Raw genomic sequence first — 12,064 nt, forward strand, 5'->3', positions numbered from 1 at the left:
AACAGAAGAGAGAGATTAATTGGGTCACGCACTCCGGCGACCTTTACCTACAGGCTTCCACCTGGAGCTTCGCCCCATGCTGCGCACGATGTGCGGCCGTCGAGCGCCTTATCCCACGGAGACGACGGCGATGGCACGCTGGCGTGCAACAAGCCGCAGCCGCGCTTGTCTTGATTCCCCGCCGCTGCTTCCCCAAGAGCTACTGTGTTCGAAACAAGGCCGCGTCGCTCTACTCCCGTATCAACACCTGCTGCTTCGTGAGATGCCGCGAGCGGCCACCTGTTGCTCATTGGATCGCGAGTGCCGACAGTGAGCTCTTCATTGGCGCGTCACTGCCGCCAGACCCGACGTCTTGTTTGTGCTCGAACCCTTGCGGGATTGTGAAGAATCCGGATGGTACCGGCGATGAACCTGAAGGATGTAAATGCCCTCGTAAAGGGTATGATGTTGACACACCGGTTTAGGTATGCGTTAAAAGGTGTTTTTCAAGCAACACGTGGCAGTGATAGACAATGCACGCGTTAGTACGCGCGGAATGCTTCAATAGTGCACGCGCGAAAATACTGGCGTAAGGGAAGGATTTCAACTAGTTGAGGTTGCAGAAGCCTGTCGTTCTTTTCTGTGTAGTGTGCCGCGCTGCTTTGTGGTAGTTTTCAGGCATAACGTGGCAGCGGAAAGCATAGGACTGGGTTGATGGCGGATGCATTTGTGGGTGGTGTTCGCACGTGAACTTTTGCAGCCGCTGTATTCGTTGACGCAAAATTTAGCCGGTTACTATATGAAAAGTGACGAATACGCTTTGTGGGCTCTTCACCCGTACAGCTCACGCTCAAGTGATTGTTCCGACAGCATAATGCGCAACCCCGCGTCATTATTTAGGAAGATCAAATTCATCATAATTTCTACATGCTCTCACGACGTCATTCTTCGATGGAATTTTTTTTTGTCGCCACGGCACCCTGTTTAACAACGTACGAGCCGAAATGGAACTCTCAACGTTCGCAGGTGTGGCACCCGTAGAAAGCCTATCGGTTTTGAGCAAGATCCACGTCAAAGACGATACCATAGCGACTCCAAACTCCTCTATACTGTTTTGTCAATCTATTGTGCTGGTCTCTCCGACATCGTTGCACTCCTTTTGCTAGTGACTCGTTTGCACGTCAAAGATTTGCTGACGCCATTTGTGACCGTGCAAGTCAAAGAAGCATCACTATATATATATATATTTTTGACCAATCCATCCCCGTTAATTTTTCGCTGGTGCCAGGGAAATGTCAAAGCATAGTTGAACCATTCGAAGACGCACACAAGTAATGGATGCTCGCGATGACGCACACTATCCCAGTTCCTGCGCCCTCAGTGTTGTTTTCACTACTGACTCGTCTCCCGCTGACATATTTGGTTCCTTGATTGTTGAAAAACACGCACAGGTCAAGCGTTCCAGGTTCTGATTTTGCTGGATAAATTCCCTTCTTGTTTCAAGATCAGGCGCATATATACTCTTTTCCGCTGCTGGTCCACTGTTGATACAAACGCTGTTGTCCCATCTATACAAAACCAACACCGCAACAACGATAATATTGTGTCTCCCGCCGAACGTCAGGTAATTCATGACGAAGACAATGAAACGCTCCGATGCGAAGTTATACAACCCCCAGACAGCCAACAGGTGTCTCTCGTTGCTTTAATTGCGAAGAAGCATGGTTCGGTTCTGTTCTGTCTATAATACCGAAACCTCAAGAAGACCACTTGCGACGATGTTTATTCACTGCCATGAATCGACGACGTAATTGACAGCCTGCCAGGAGAGGACTTATTTCCATCTTTGTGTTCACCATAGGGCTCATGCCAAACTTTTATTATTTTTATTCCTTGAAAGTAGCGAATATTGGTCTCTTGCTGATTAGAGTAGGATGTGTGGTAGAAAACAATTTGGCTTCACACTGTGTTTGAGGACTCACTAGGCAGTAATCATGCCCCTTACATCCCCCTCCCCGCCGTAAAAAAAAGAAACAACATAATCAGGACGTTGAATATAACGCTTGCATTTAAAGCCACGCTTCGAATCTACTTGCCGTTTTACTCGTAAGAACCTTTTATGATTTGTCGCAATTTCTTTACTCTTATTTGGTTTTTGCTCTTACAGACTTTATGAACCCAAAATGTTTTGTGCATTTGTGCCAAGATTTGCGACGTACGCTTAATGCTCTTAGGCCATAATTTCACTTCGCCCGGCCAGTGAAAAAATTCTTGGTGCATTGCACTATATATATATATATATATATATATATATATATATATATATATATATATATATATATATATATATATATATATATATATATATATATATATATATATATATATATATATAATGTCTATTGGTGTAGCTAGACACATACTGATAATCAAGTCTTCGTATTTTTTTGTATTTTACTTATTAGTGTGTGCCAGAGTGCAGTGTTATTGATGAAGTCATCAGTATCGTCTTTCGCAGCGGGAACGAAGCATGCGATGAGTCAGTTTGCTATTGCGAGAGAGACAGAGAGAATGGACTTTATTTCTTACCAGGCGCGCGTTCTCTTCACCCAAAGGCGGGTGACTAATTCAACTCAGGTAGCCCGGGGACCAGCTCTGGCTGGTGGAAATGGCGTGGGCGTCAGCAGCTAGCCATGGCTACAGCGAGAAAAACAAAAAGGCACACGATTGCCGCACTCTGCCGCAGTGGTGACATGTGCTACAAACTTGTGCATGGAATTCTTGGGTCATATATTGCCGTGTTGTTTACAATACCTTCGCTTTCTCTAAATTCTGGACAGTACTACCGCGAAGGTGTGTTAAATGCAAGAGGTATTTTAGATGCAGACGTGTTGAGCGCCTGATTTGAATGCTGCTTACTGATATCTGTGTACACGTGTTCGCGCCACAGGTGCTAATGAACGCACTGCGTCTAAGTGGGGAAAGATGAGAATACATACAAAAGAGAACGTGCCTGAATACTCATAGTTTAATATTATATTTAGGTTCCCCATCCTTTCTTTTTTTCTGTGCGGTGTGATAAAAATGACATCTTTATTTTAACGTGATAGCGTTACAGAGCTCGTGTCGCAGAAAACCCGCCGCCAGTGTTGGCCTCGTTGATTGTGAGCAAAAAATCATCTGTGCGTCTGTGACTGAAAAATCAAGTTACTGAGATAGCCGCGGAAGGCTGCTACGTGTTCACGCGTGCTCGCGTTCACACTGAAAAAGTCGCGCGTTCGAAGAAAAAAAAAGGTGCTCAAGGCCACGAGGCGTGCTAGTTTCTTTTCCCTGTCACCTCTACCTGCTTAGCCTTCAGCTCTTTCGTCAGAACAAGAGAAGATATAATGCAATTGCAGCATGTGGCAAACCTTTGTAACTCCCCTCGCACTCGACGAATTCTTAAAATTTTTGCGGCATTGGATTCGTGAGGCAATAAGATCTTCCAGAGAATTCATTATATGGTTACTTGAAAAAGTCTTTGAGGGTCCCTTTAACGCATTTTGTTCGACAGGTGTCACGACGAAAACGAGCTCATTCGGCGATAATAGTGTGCGCTGGTCCAACCTATTGTGTGCGTGTTTGTGTGCGTGCGTGTGTATGTAACAAAACATATTAATAAGTATGCACTTAGCGGTTGAAGGGTGCACTAGGAGCCAGATTTCGCTATCGCGTTCAATTCTTAAAAGTGAAGTTGAATGGTTCATCAATTTTTAAATACTGATATGTAGAACGTCTGCATAAATCAATCTCAGCCCTACTGCCATGGCGCGCCCCATTCAGCACAGTGGACATCGTAGGCAGCAGAACAATGTTGTACAGGCTAAGCTTCTGAACAAAAAAGCTAGGGAATGAACAATAGGTACCAGTGGTACGTTCGCTTTCAATGTGCGCATTCGGAAGCATTCACTCTTATCAAATCTCTCACATAGGCAATGGTCAAAATCGAGAAAGCCTTTATTTAGGTCGAGCACTGCTACGTGGACGCCTTCGAATACAATTTTGCTTCATGTGGTGGCATTAGGCAGTGATCGAACCTTACGTAGCCATTAAATGTCGTCCGGATCATCGTATGTGCGATTGTTGTATCAATGCATCTATTATATTGTATTTTGATCAAAAAATATGGCCCTAGCCGGCTCTAAATGAAGCGCCCGTATTAGACGGTCACTTTCATAGGCGATCAAGACTGGATCTAATAAGTATGTTTTTGAAAGGCGCAATCATGAACTGTCATTGCAACAGTAACATCGCGGCTTACTAGGTCCGATATGAGAATTAGAAATCAAAATCGGAAAGGTTTTTATTTTCCAACAACATTGTTGGTAGTCTGTTAGGCAAAAACCTGCATCATACAACTTGAATGTGCCTAAATGCCCTCAAATGGCAGCAGTAACGTAAAAATTAGAATTCATTTATGTTTTAAGTATATATCTAGAAAAAATCATTATTTACTGGAATTGAAAAAAAGGAAGATATTGAATAACACAAACATGATATTTATAAAAATGCAAATCATATGCTATTAGAAAGAAGAAATGGCTTAAAGCATTGGTATACACAAAAACAGTAGAAGTTACAACATAAAGACACAATATATTGAGCCAAACTACAATGAACGCTGTCTGTGTAACGGCTTGCGTTCTGCGCATTACATATAGAGATTCGAAGTGAGTGTCGTGGATGCAAGACAGCACAGTGAGATAGCTGATCACGGCTTCTGTAAACGCGTGATCACCAACTAACTACACGCTGCTGTGTACCACATAAGTAGCCCACAGCCTTGCCTCAGTTGTTCTTTTCGCGAAGGCAACTCGTGGTGGCGGCGAGGGCCGCCTTCGCTGCGGAAACACAGAAGAAACCACGTCGTTGTCCAGTTGGACACACTTGATCGTATCCCGGTGACTGCTTGAGAGCCGGGATTCGTTCGTAGTCACTGTCACCGAGTCGCTGGGAGCACAGCACTCTTTATCTCGTAGGTTTGAAATATTTTCTTTTAAGTGCAGCGACCCATCTTGGAGCCATCTTCTGATCCCGAAAAAACTTGTGAAGAGTGATCTCATCACGACCGAAAGTGCTGCTGTAGCCATGCATATGCCGCGCAGTAATTCGGCATAGCAAGTCTATTTGAACTCCGCGAAAACACAACCAGTGAATGTCGGATGGCAAAAATCTCTAATCACAAAACGAAAATGGTACAATGGCAAAAATCCCTTCGCTGGCAGAACTGATGGTTCGTTAGGTAGCAAATCACAGCAGAAACGACGCACAATCCCCAAGCTAACAGGCTGAACGGCCCCGACGGTCCGGCTCAATCCCGCACCTGACGTCACCGCTTTACTTGTGTCTCTCTCCCGCGCTCCTCCCCTATGGTCCACACGCACCACGGGGCATTTTATTGGTCAAAGTTTGCTTGTTTATAGCGCTATTTTTATTAAACAATCGCAAAAAATACTGCCGCAGGAATGTCGTAAGAGGTGGCAGATAACGCATTGGCAATAAATTCGCCAATGCGAAACCACTTCAGTGTCCCTTTAAATTAAGATGTGTCAGTTTCAATAGCCCTCAGGCAGGGGCGGCTGCTTTGTGCGTCTGGTTGCTTTCATCGCGCTTTTTTATTGAGAAAGAACAATAATGAGGCACGTGTACGGAGAATATGCGTTTAGACCAGATAGATAGCCATGCGATATAAACGTGATGATGGGAGTTATCTCTGTGCTTGCTTAAATCATACAAGTAAGCCGAGTACTGTGCATGTGTTCTTTCATGCTACGTTTTCCCCGTGTCAACATGGCTGAGAACTTTAAGACAAGAAACTCCTAGCGAATCCTGAACAGCTTTATGGTACACAATAACCCGCTTTACTGAAGTTTTTTTGGCGTGAAATTAAACATGTTACCGCCGTCATCAATTACCGCCGTCATCATCTTCAGGCTGACTACGCCGACTGCAGAAAAAAAAGGTCAAAGCCATGTTTCACCAACTAAGCCGGTCCAGTGGTTGCTGATTTTATGTTGTTCCCGCCAACTTATTAATCTAGCCTACCCATCTAACTTTCTTCCACTCCCTCGGGCTTGCTTTGTCTGACTAGTCGCTTACTCTGAAAGGGACCGACTACCACCCGGAAGATGAAATGATGTGATTCCACCAATTGAAAGATTGTCCGTCACACCGACTCAAACCAACCTGGTTGTTTTCATGAGCGAAGGAATTATATTATTTAGTTCTTAATTGAAACGCGCAAAAAAAAAAACTAAATTTGGCGCCTATGGCGGCCACAGAACGAATGGTCTTATGCACTCGGTCGTGTGAAAGCTGATCGCTATACGCGGTTGGTGAATTTTTTTTTTAGTAATGAAACTTCATCCATACTTTTATATTGCACAATATTACTCAACAAATTATTCATATATATATATGGGTTAGTAGTACGTTTTAAAGTAACGCTGTCTTCACGTGACGTAATGATCCCATCCTCATGCGCTTGTCTTGAGCTACTTCATCGTGCTCATATAACTGTGCATGCTATTTCCCGTTCACTAAGGTTTTGGAGCGACATAGTTTTGTTACCTACACTTCGTCTCATAAATGACGCATGCTTCTACACCGCCCGGCTGTGCATATGCGCAGTGACATTTTCGAAACCTTAGCTTGGCTCGTTTATCGAGTGAGCAATGACGCTGGCACAAGCCACCCATGACACAGACGCAAGCAACCTTGGGCATATAGGCGCACACACCACCGTACAAATACAGATGTGTATAAAGGCACACTTCATCTCATTGTAACAGCTCGTTATTGTCAAAAACAGTTTTTTTAATTCAACAACAGTTGAAAAGCTGAAATTATTGGGGGTTACCATACCTTCAGGAACTCCTGCGAAAGCAGAATCACGACAGCTCTAACGAACTACGAGAAGGGAAAGCGGCGTCGTTATCAATTATCAGCGTTACGATAGGAAATTATGTCGGTGTTTGCAGCCTGCAGATACAAACACTGCGAAGGGTGACCTTTCTATTGCGCCGTAAAAAACAGCGTCAAGAACCATCGCTTGCCAGCGCCTTTATTGAGAGGCGCTTTTTTTATAAGTGCATATATATATATATATATATATATATATATATATATATATATATATATATATATATATATATATATATATATATATATATATATATATATAAAGACAGATTGGTACCAAACAAAATGCTATACATAGGTATAGCGCAACACTAACGTAGTGACCACGTTTTTCAATACAGAAATCTGTCCACACGATCCATATTCAGGAAAAACACAAGTAACCACACAATTAGGTGTGCACACAAAACGTGAAAGTTCAATAAAATGTGAGACGTGATTATGTCTCCCGGGAGCAGTATCCTAAATACTGAACGATTTCACAAAGGGTTTTACAAAAATATTGAAGTGAAATACAAAACAAAACAATATTGTAGTGAATCACACCAGTTAACAATACCGCGAATACAATATTTTTTTTGTCTAGTACTTCTGAGATACTTCTGACTCCTCCGGAAAGTAAACAACTGCACGCGCAGCAGTGGCGTGTAGGTTTCCTTTCGGCCGTGGGCCCAAGATTTTTTATAATGACGGAGGTCACTCATCCAAAGAATTTAAATTTGGTAAAGGTTTCTTTCAAGGTCCGCCATAGTTTTTACAATGTAGAAAAATGCGCTCTGCGTCTTTTTCAGCTTCTCCACAAGAACTGATAGGACTGCCAGCTTTTTATATTGCCCGCGAGCTACATGCCCTGCACATGCCCATCGCTTTTTCATTTCGGGTTAGATATATTTAGCACCTGTTTGTTCCCACACCCACTGTGCTGTCTTCTTATCCCTTACGCTTACACCCGCCATTTTTTTTCGATGGCTCGTTGAATCTTCCTCTCTGTGAACTAAATCGATTTCGAAACATATGATTGCACGCGGTGGAGGAGGGCGGCCACCCACTCTAGTCACGTAAGAAGGAAAGGCACAAAATCAGCCACATACTTTGACTTAGCGAGGAGGGAAGTGCGCCGCGATTAACTTTTGCCCCCTCCCCCTCCCCCCCCCCCCCCCCGATGGGGAACCACATGCTCACTAAAACACCCACGCTTCCGTTAGGCACTAAGTACACAGAATAAAGAGCAGAAATCTGGAGTTCTACTTCAAATGAAGACGACACAGTCAGAAGTTGATACGTGCAAACTTACAGGACAGGATGAGAGCAAAGTAGGTCAGACAACAAAGAATACAAAGGGGTGTTATACACACCATAGTTGAGATCAAGAAGAAATGTACATAGACAAGGCACGTAGCGCGTAGGCTGAATAACCTCCAGTAATTAAGGGTAACAGACTGGATCGCAGAGGAAGGCAAACGCGCGAGAGGGGTTCAGAAAGTTAGGTGGTCATGTGAAATCCAGACGTTTACGGGTATGATGTGGCACCATGCAGCAAGCTCAGGGCCAAGTTTGTTGGCGGATCATGGGAGCTCTTACCCTTCACTGAGTGTAGTCAGGCTGATGATGATGATGATGAAGAAATAGTTGTGGTGCAGCGATTATAATCTTTTCTCGATGATACTGGGAAAATGACTTTCATGATATGAATGTCAAATGTGCTCCACTCCATTCTTATTCTTCTAGTTACCTCAGCCTCACATTGGGTATTGGAGGTTATAAGCCTGTCCCGAGTAGATGTATCTTTATACACGTTCCGGTGTCTCGCTGCCTATCGCAGACCATTGTTTCTCCCAATGTGAAATATATAAATTATTATTCATAGATTTTGTGCATGAACTGCAGCACGTCTTCTGTTGTGTACCTGTACTTGTCAATGCAGACAAGCCGCACAAAGCGTGCATCTTGAATTTCTTTATCAGCGATCCTTTACCTCGTGAAGGTCATGGCTCGAACTTAAGTCTTTTGTTTCTGCTGTTACTCATACAATTTTTCTTTTCAATTTAGAGCATTGTGACACTGATACGCCTGTCTGAGTGTAGAATTCCAGAAGCTCAAAAGCCCCCAAAAGCAGCGATCTCCGTGAACAACTAAGGGTTGTCTAATGACCCCGCCAACGGGACATGGTCTTCTGGCCCAAACGTGGGCGAGGCCTGATACTCAAACTCTGTAGTTTCTTTAAGAACCGAAGAAAGTTTGACTGACTTATTGAAATAACTTCGGCCATAGCTTTTGAAATTAACTTGACATAGGTTTTAGGCTGCGGTACAGTTTGAAGAAATCGCCCTGATGTCGTCTTAGTTCTCGTACTGGTAGCACGCAACCTCCACCCTGGTGTCACGTATGTCTCAACGTCGATACACATCCAGCCTAGCATGGTTCATAATTAAAACACCAGTGCTTATTCACCCGTGAGCACCAGTGTCGCCGAAGATATTTGTAGCTAGAGCCTTAAACACGTGGAGGCGTTCCGCTGGCGTGAGTCTTGCTCCCCCAAAGTGCGTGGCGTTCAAATGTGGATGTCATTGGCTTTCTGCGGCACTTATTGTAGCAGTTTTGATAGCCGATGCTATATTTCTCGAAGCCGTAGGTGGGGGAGGAACTTTGTTAGCGCTTGTAAAAGCTGCTTTACCCTGACGAGCAGCTGCCACCCTATAACAAGACGTAAGACGAAGCACAGAAGTTAAAGTCTATGATGCACCTTCGACACTGGCGCAGCCAGCGCCCTTTCATTGGCATTAAGCTGGACGAACTGCGTTATCGCCGAATTTCTCTCGGGTGTCGGCACTCACTGGTGTCACGACCAAATATTTCACTTCAGCACTCACAACCGGTGACACCGCATCGCGAATCCAGAGCACTATGCGAGAGGGAATGTGCTAGATATGTGAAGTTCATTTTTTAGGGCCGAAGCTCGTTAAATTGTGGGTATGTTCATCTTTCATCGTTGTCGTACGTAGCCACCGGGATGCGAGATGGAAAATGGCGCTACTAGAAGTGTTCACTAGATGAACGCATGGACGGATGCGTGGACGGGCGGACGGATGGACAGAATAGCACACGGACGGACGTATCAATGGACGCGCGGAGCGGGTATGTGCCACAGGGGATGCGAGATGTGAGATGGCGGTACATGGAGCGTTCACTAGATGGACACACGGACGGACAGATGGGCGGACGCGTGGACATACGGACGAATGAACGCACGGACAGACGGATGAACGCATGGATGGACGTACGGATGGTCGCGTGGACGGACCGAAGCAGGGACGGGCTGATGGACACTCATAACTCATTATCATTCACTCTGTGGATATGCTGCGATTTTTGAACTTCATCTCACGGCCGCTCGATGAAAAGAGGGTGTGGTCTCTTGTGTCACGCTGAAACACAAGGGCACAAGTGGAAATGCAGTATTGACTGTGAGCCATGTGAGTGCAAGCAGACGTACCGTCGAGCGCCTTCGGAACAAAAAGAGTGAAAAACGAGAATTGCAATGTGCGAAATACGCTGTCCCACCAAATATGAGCAAGCCGAGGAGAGTCGCTATCTTTCGTAGTTTATTGAGTGACAAGAAATGGTGTCAGCGTTTTCTCCCTCAAACTTTCAGAAGACATTGAAGGATTTTAAATGTGAAATAAGATAGCTTTCTTATCTTTGTCTGTCCTCAATCGTTCCTTCAAAGCACAGAAGCTAATTAACCCCAAGAAACGTGGCTACCTGATTTATGATAGCACCTGTCTAGATGAATTGGGGCTGGCACAATTTCTGAACCTTATTTCCATTCATGATTATGGCAGTTTCGGGTCACGACAGGCATTTAACGTAACGTCGAGCTAGACTTGCTTCGTTCTATAAAAAGGAAAAAAAAAGCATGGCGGCCGCACTACAGTGAAGCCTGTGGATCTGCGTTGAATATGCATCTAGCGATAACCGTTTGCATAGATCCCACTGCACTGTTAGGCGAAGCATTAAAGACACCAATGCTAGAAGTAAACATGAAGGCGTTCCCCGGCATGAGTTGAGTCTTGTTAAGCGCATACTTCCTGCTGCACTTTTCCGATTTCCCTCGTATGATTTCCCTCGTACCAACGCAGGGGGAACGCAGCGGGTGGGGCATTCACTCAAACGGCGAGGTGGTGATGCCCTCTCTTGCTCTCCGCCGAAAGCAGGCCCATGTTATCGAAACGTCATAATAGCTCATTTACTTTATAACTATTTTTGAAATTCATATTATTTTAGAGCTCGTTCATTTTGACCGGCGTTTTAGCACTGCTACCTTTGTAATAGCCTGTAGTGAGCACACTTCTGTTAGCGTGATCATGCCGCCACGAAGGCATGACAAGCCCATGTACCCATAGAGTGCTTTGTACCTAAAAATGAAAGCGAAAGTCAGATAATATATTGCCACGAACCATGCATTGTGTTTGTTTTATTTGTGTTTTGCTTTTTAGTCCTGGCTGCGCCGGCCTGTGCTATCACTGTTGGCTGTGTGTCAAGCACGTATTCTGTTCTTTGTGCGCGGCATGTATTATCTCTTGTGATAGGGACAGCGTTTCGAACAAACGTGAACCGTCTAGCATAATCTCAGTTCTTCTAAAGTGTTCTCGATACAATTCGATTATTCGAAATACCCTCGCGCCGAGGGATAAATTCCCGCACAGCCGATGCCGCGACATTCGATCGCCGACGCTCACTAGCGTGCACGTCGTTTTGCCGACCGCTGCCTCGCGGCCTGTGTATTCTTTCAGTTGTTAGGGGAGCACAAGTTCGCTCCAATAAACTTGTTTTCCTTATAGACAACTGCGTCGTCCTTTGCTGCGTGACAATGTACCTACATTAAGGAACTGTTTAAAAGATCACGCGGAAATGTCAGTAGCGTTTTAGAAAGTACTCTCTCTATAAAAGGGTTTGTTAATCGTACTTTGCTTTGAAGGTTGCTTAGAAATGAACCGATGACGGTAATATGAAACCAGAGAGTTCCAATCAGGAACACAATTTTAGCCGCTTTACACGTCAAAGCCACGATATACTTACGAGAAACACCGCACTGTATAGAGTTTCGAAACCTACGATCCTCTGA

General features: G+C 44.6%; 2 protein-coding genes across 4 annotated transcripts in view; both read right to left on the reverse strand.

Annotated features, from left to right (window-relative positions):
• The window catches only part of LOC119170346 (uncharacterized), a 44,820-nt gene extending 36,149 nt beyond the window's left edge, over window positions 1-8,671 (reverse strand). Inside the window, exon 1 of one of the 3 annotated variants that reach the window (XM_075883806.1) lies at window positions 8,521-8,671. Coding sequence is in view for 1 of the 3 variants with exons in the window: in XM_037421487.2 (XP_037277384.2) it covers window positions 52-78 (27 nt within the window). In the remaining 2 variants the exon portion in view is untranslated. Of the gene's footprint in view, window positions 1-47; window positions 307-8,520 lie in introns of those variants that run through there. The other 2 variants (XM_037421487.2, XM_075883805.1) reach the window with 2 other exon arrangements.
• Window positions 1-12,064, reverse strand: part of LOC119179505 (uncharacterized) — a 150,330-nt gene that overhangs the window by 13,321 nt on the left and 124,945 nt on the right. The gene's annotated exons all lie outside the window — the stretch shown is intronic.

The sequence above is a fragment of the Rhipicephalus microplus genome, unplaced genomic scaffold (assembly GCF_043290135.1).
Source record: "Rhipicephalus microplus isolate Deutch F79 unplaced genomic scaffold, USDA_Rmic scaffold_21, whole genome shotgun sequence".
Taxonomy (NCBI): Eukaryota; Metazoa; Arthropoda; class Arachnida; order Ixodida; family Ixodidae; genus Rhipicephalus; species Rhipicephalus microplus.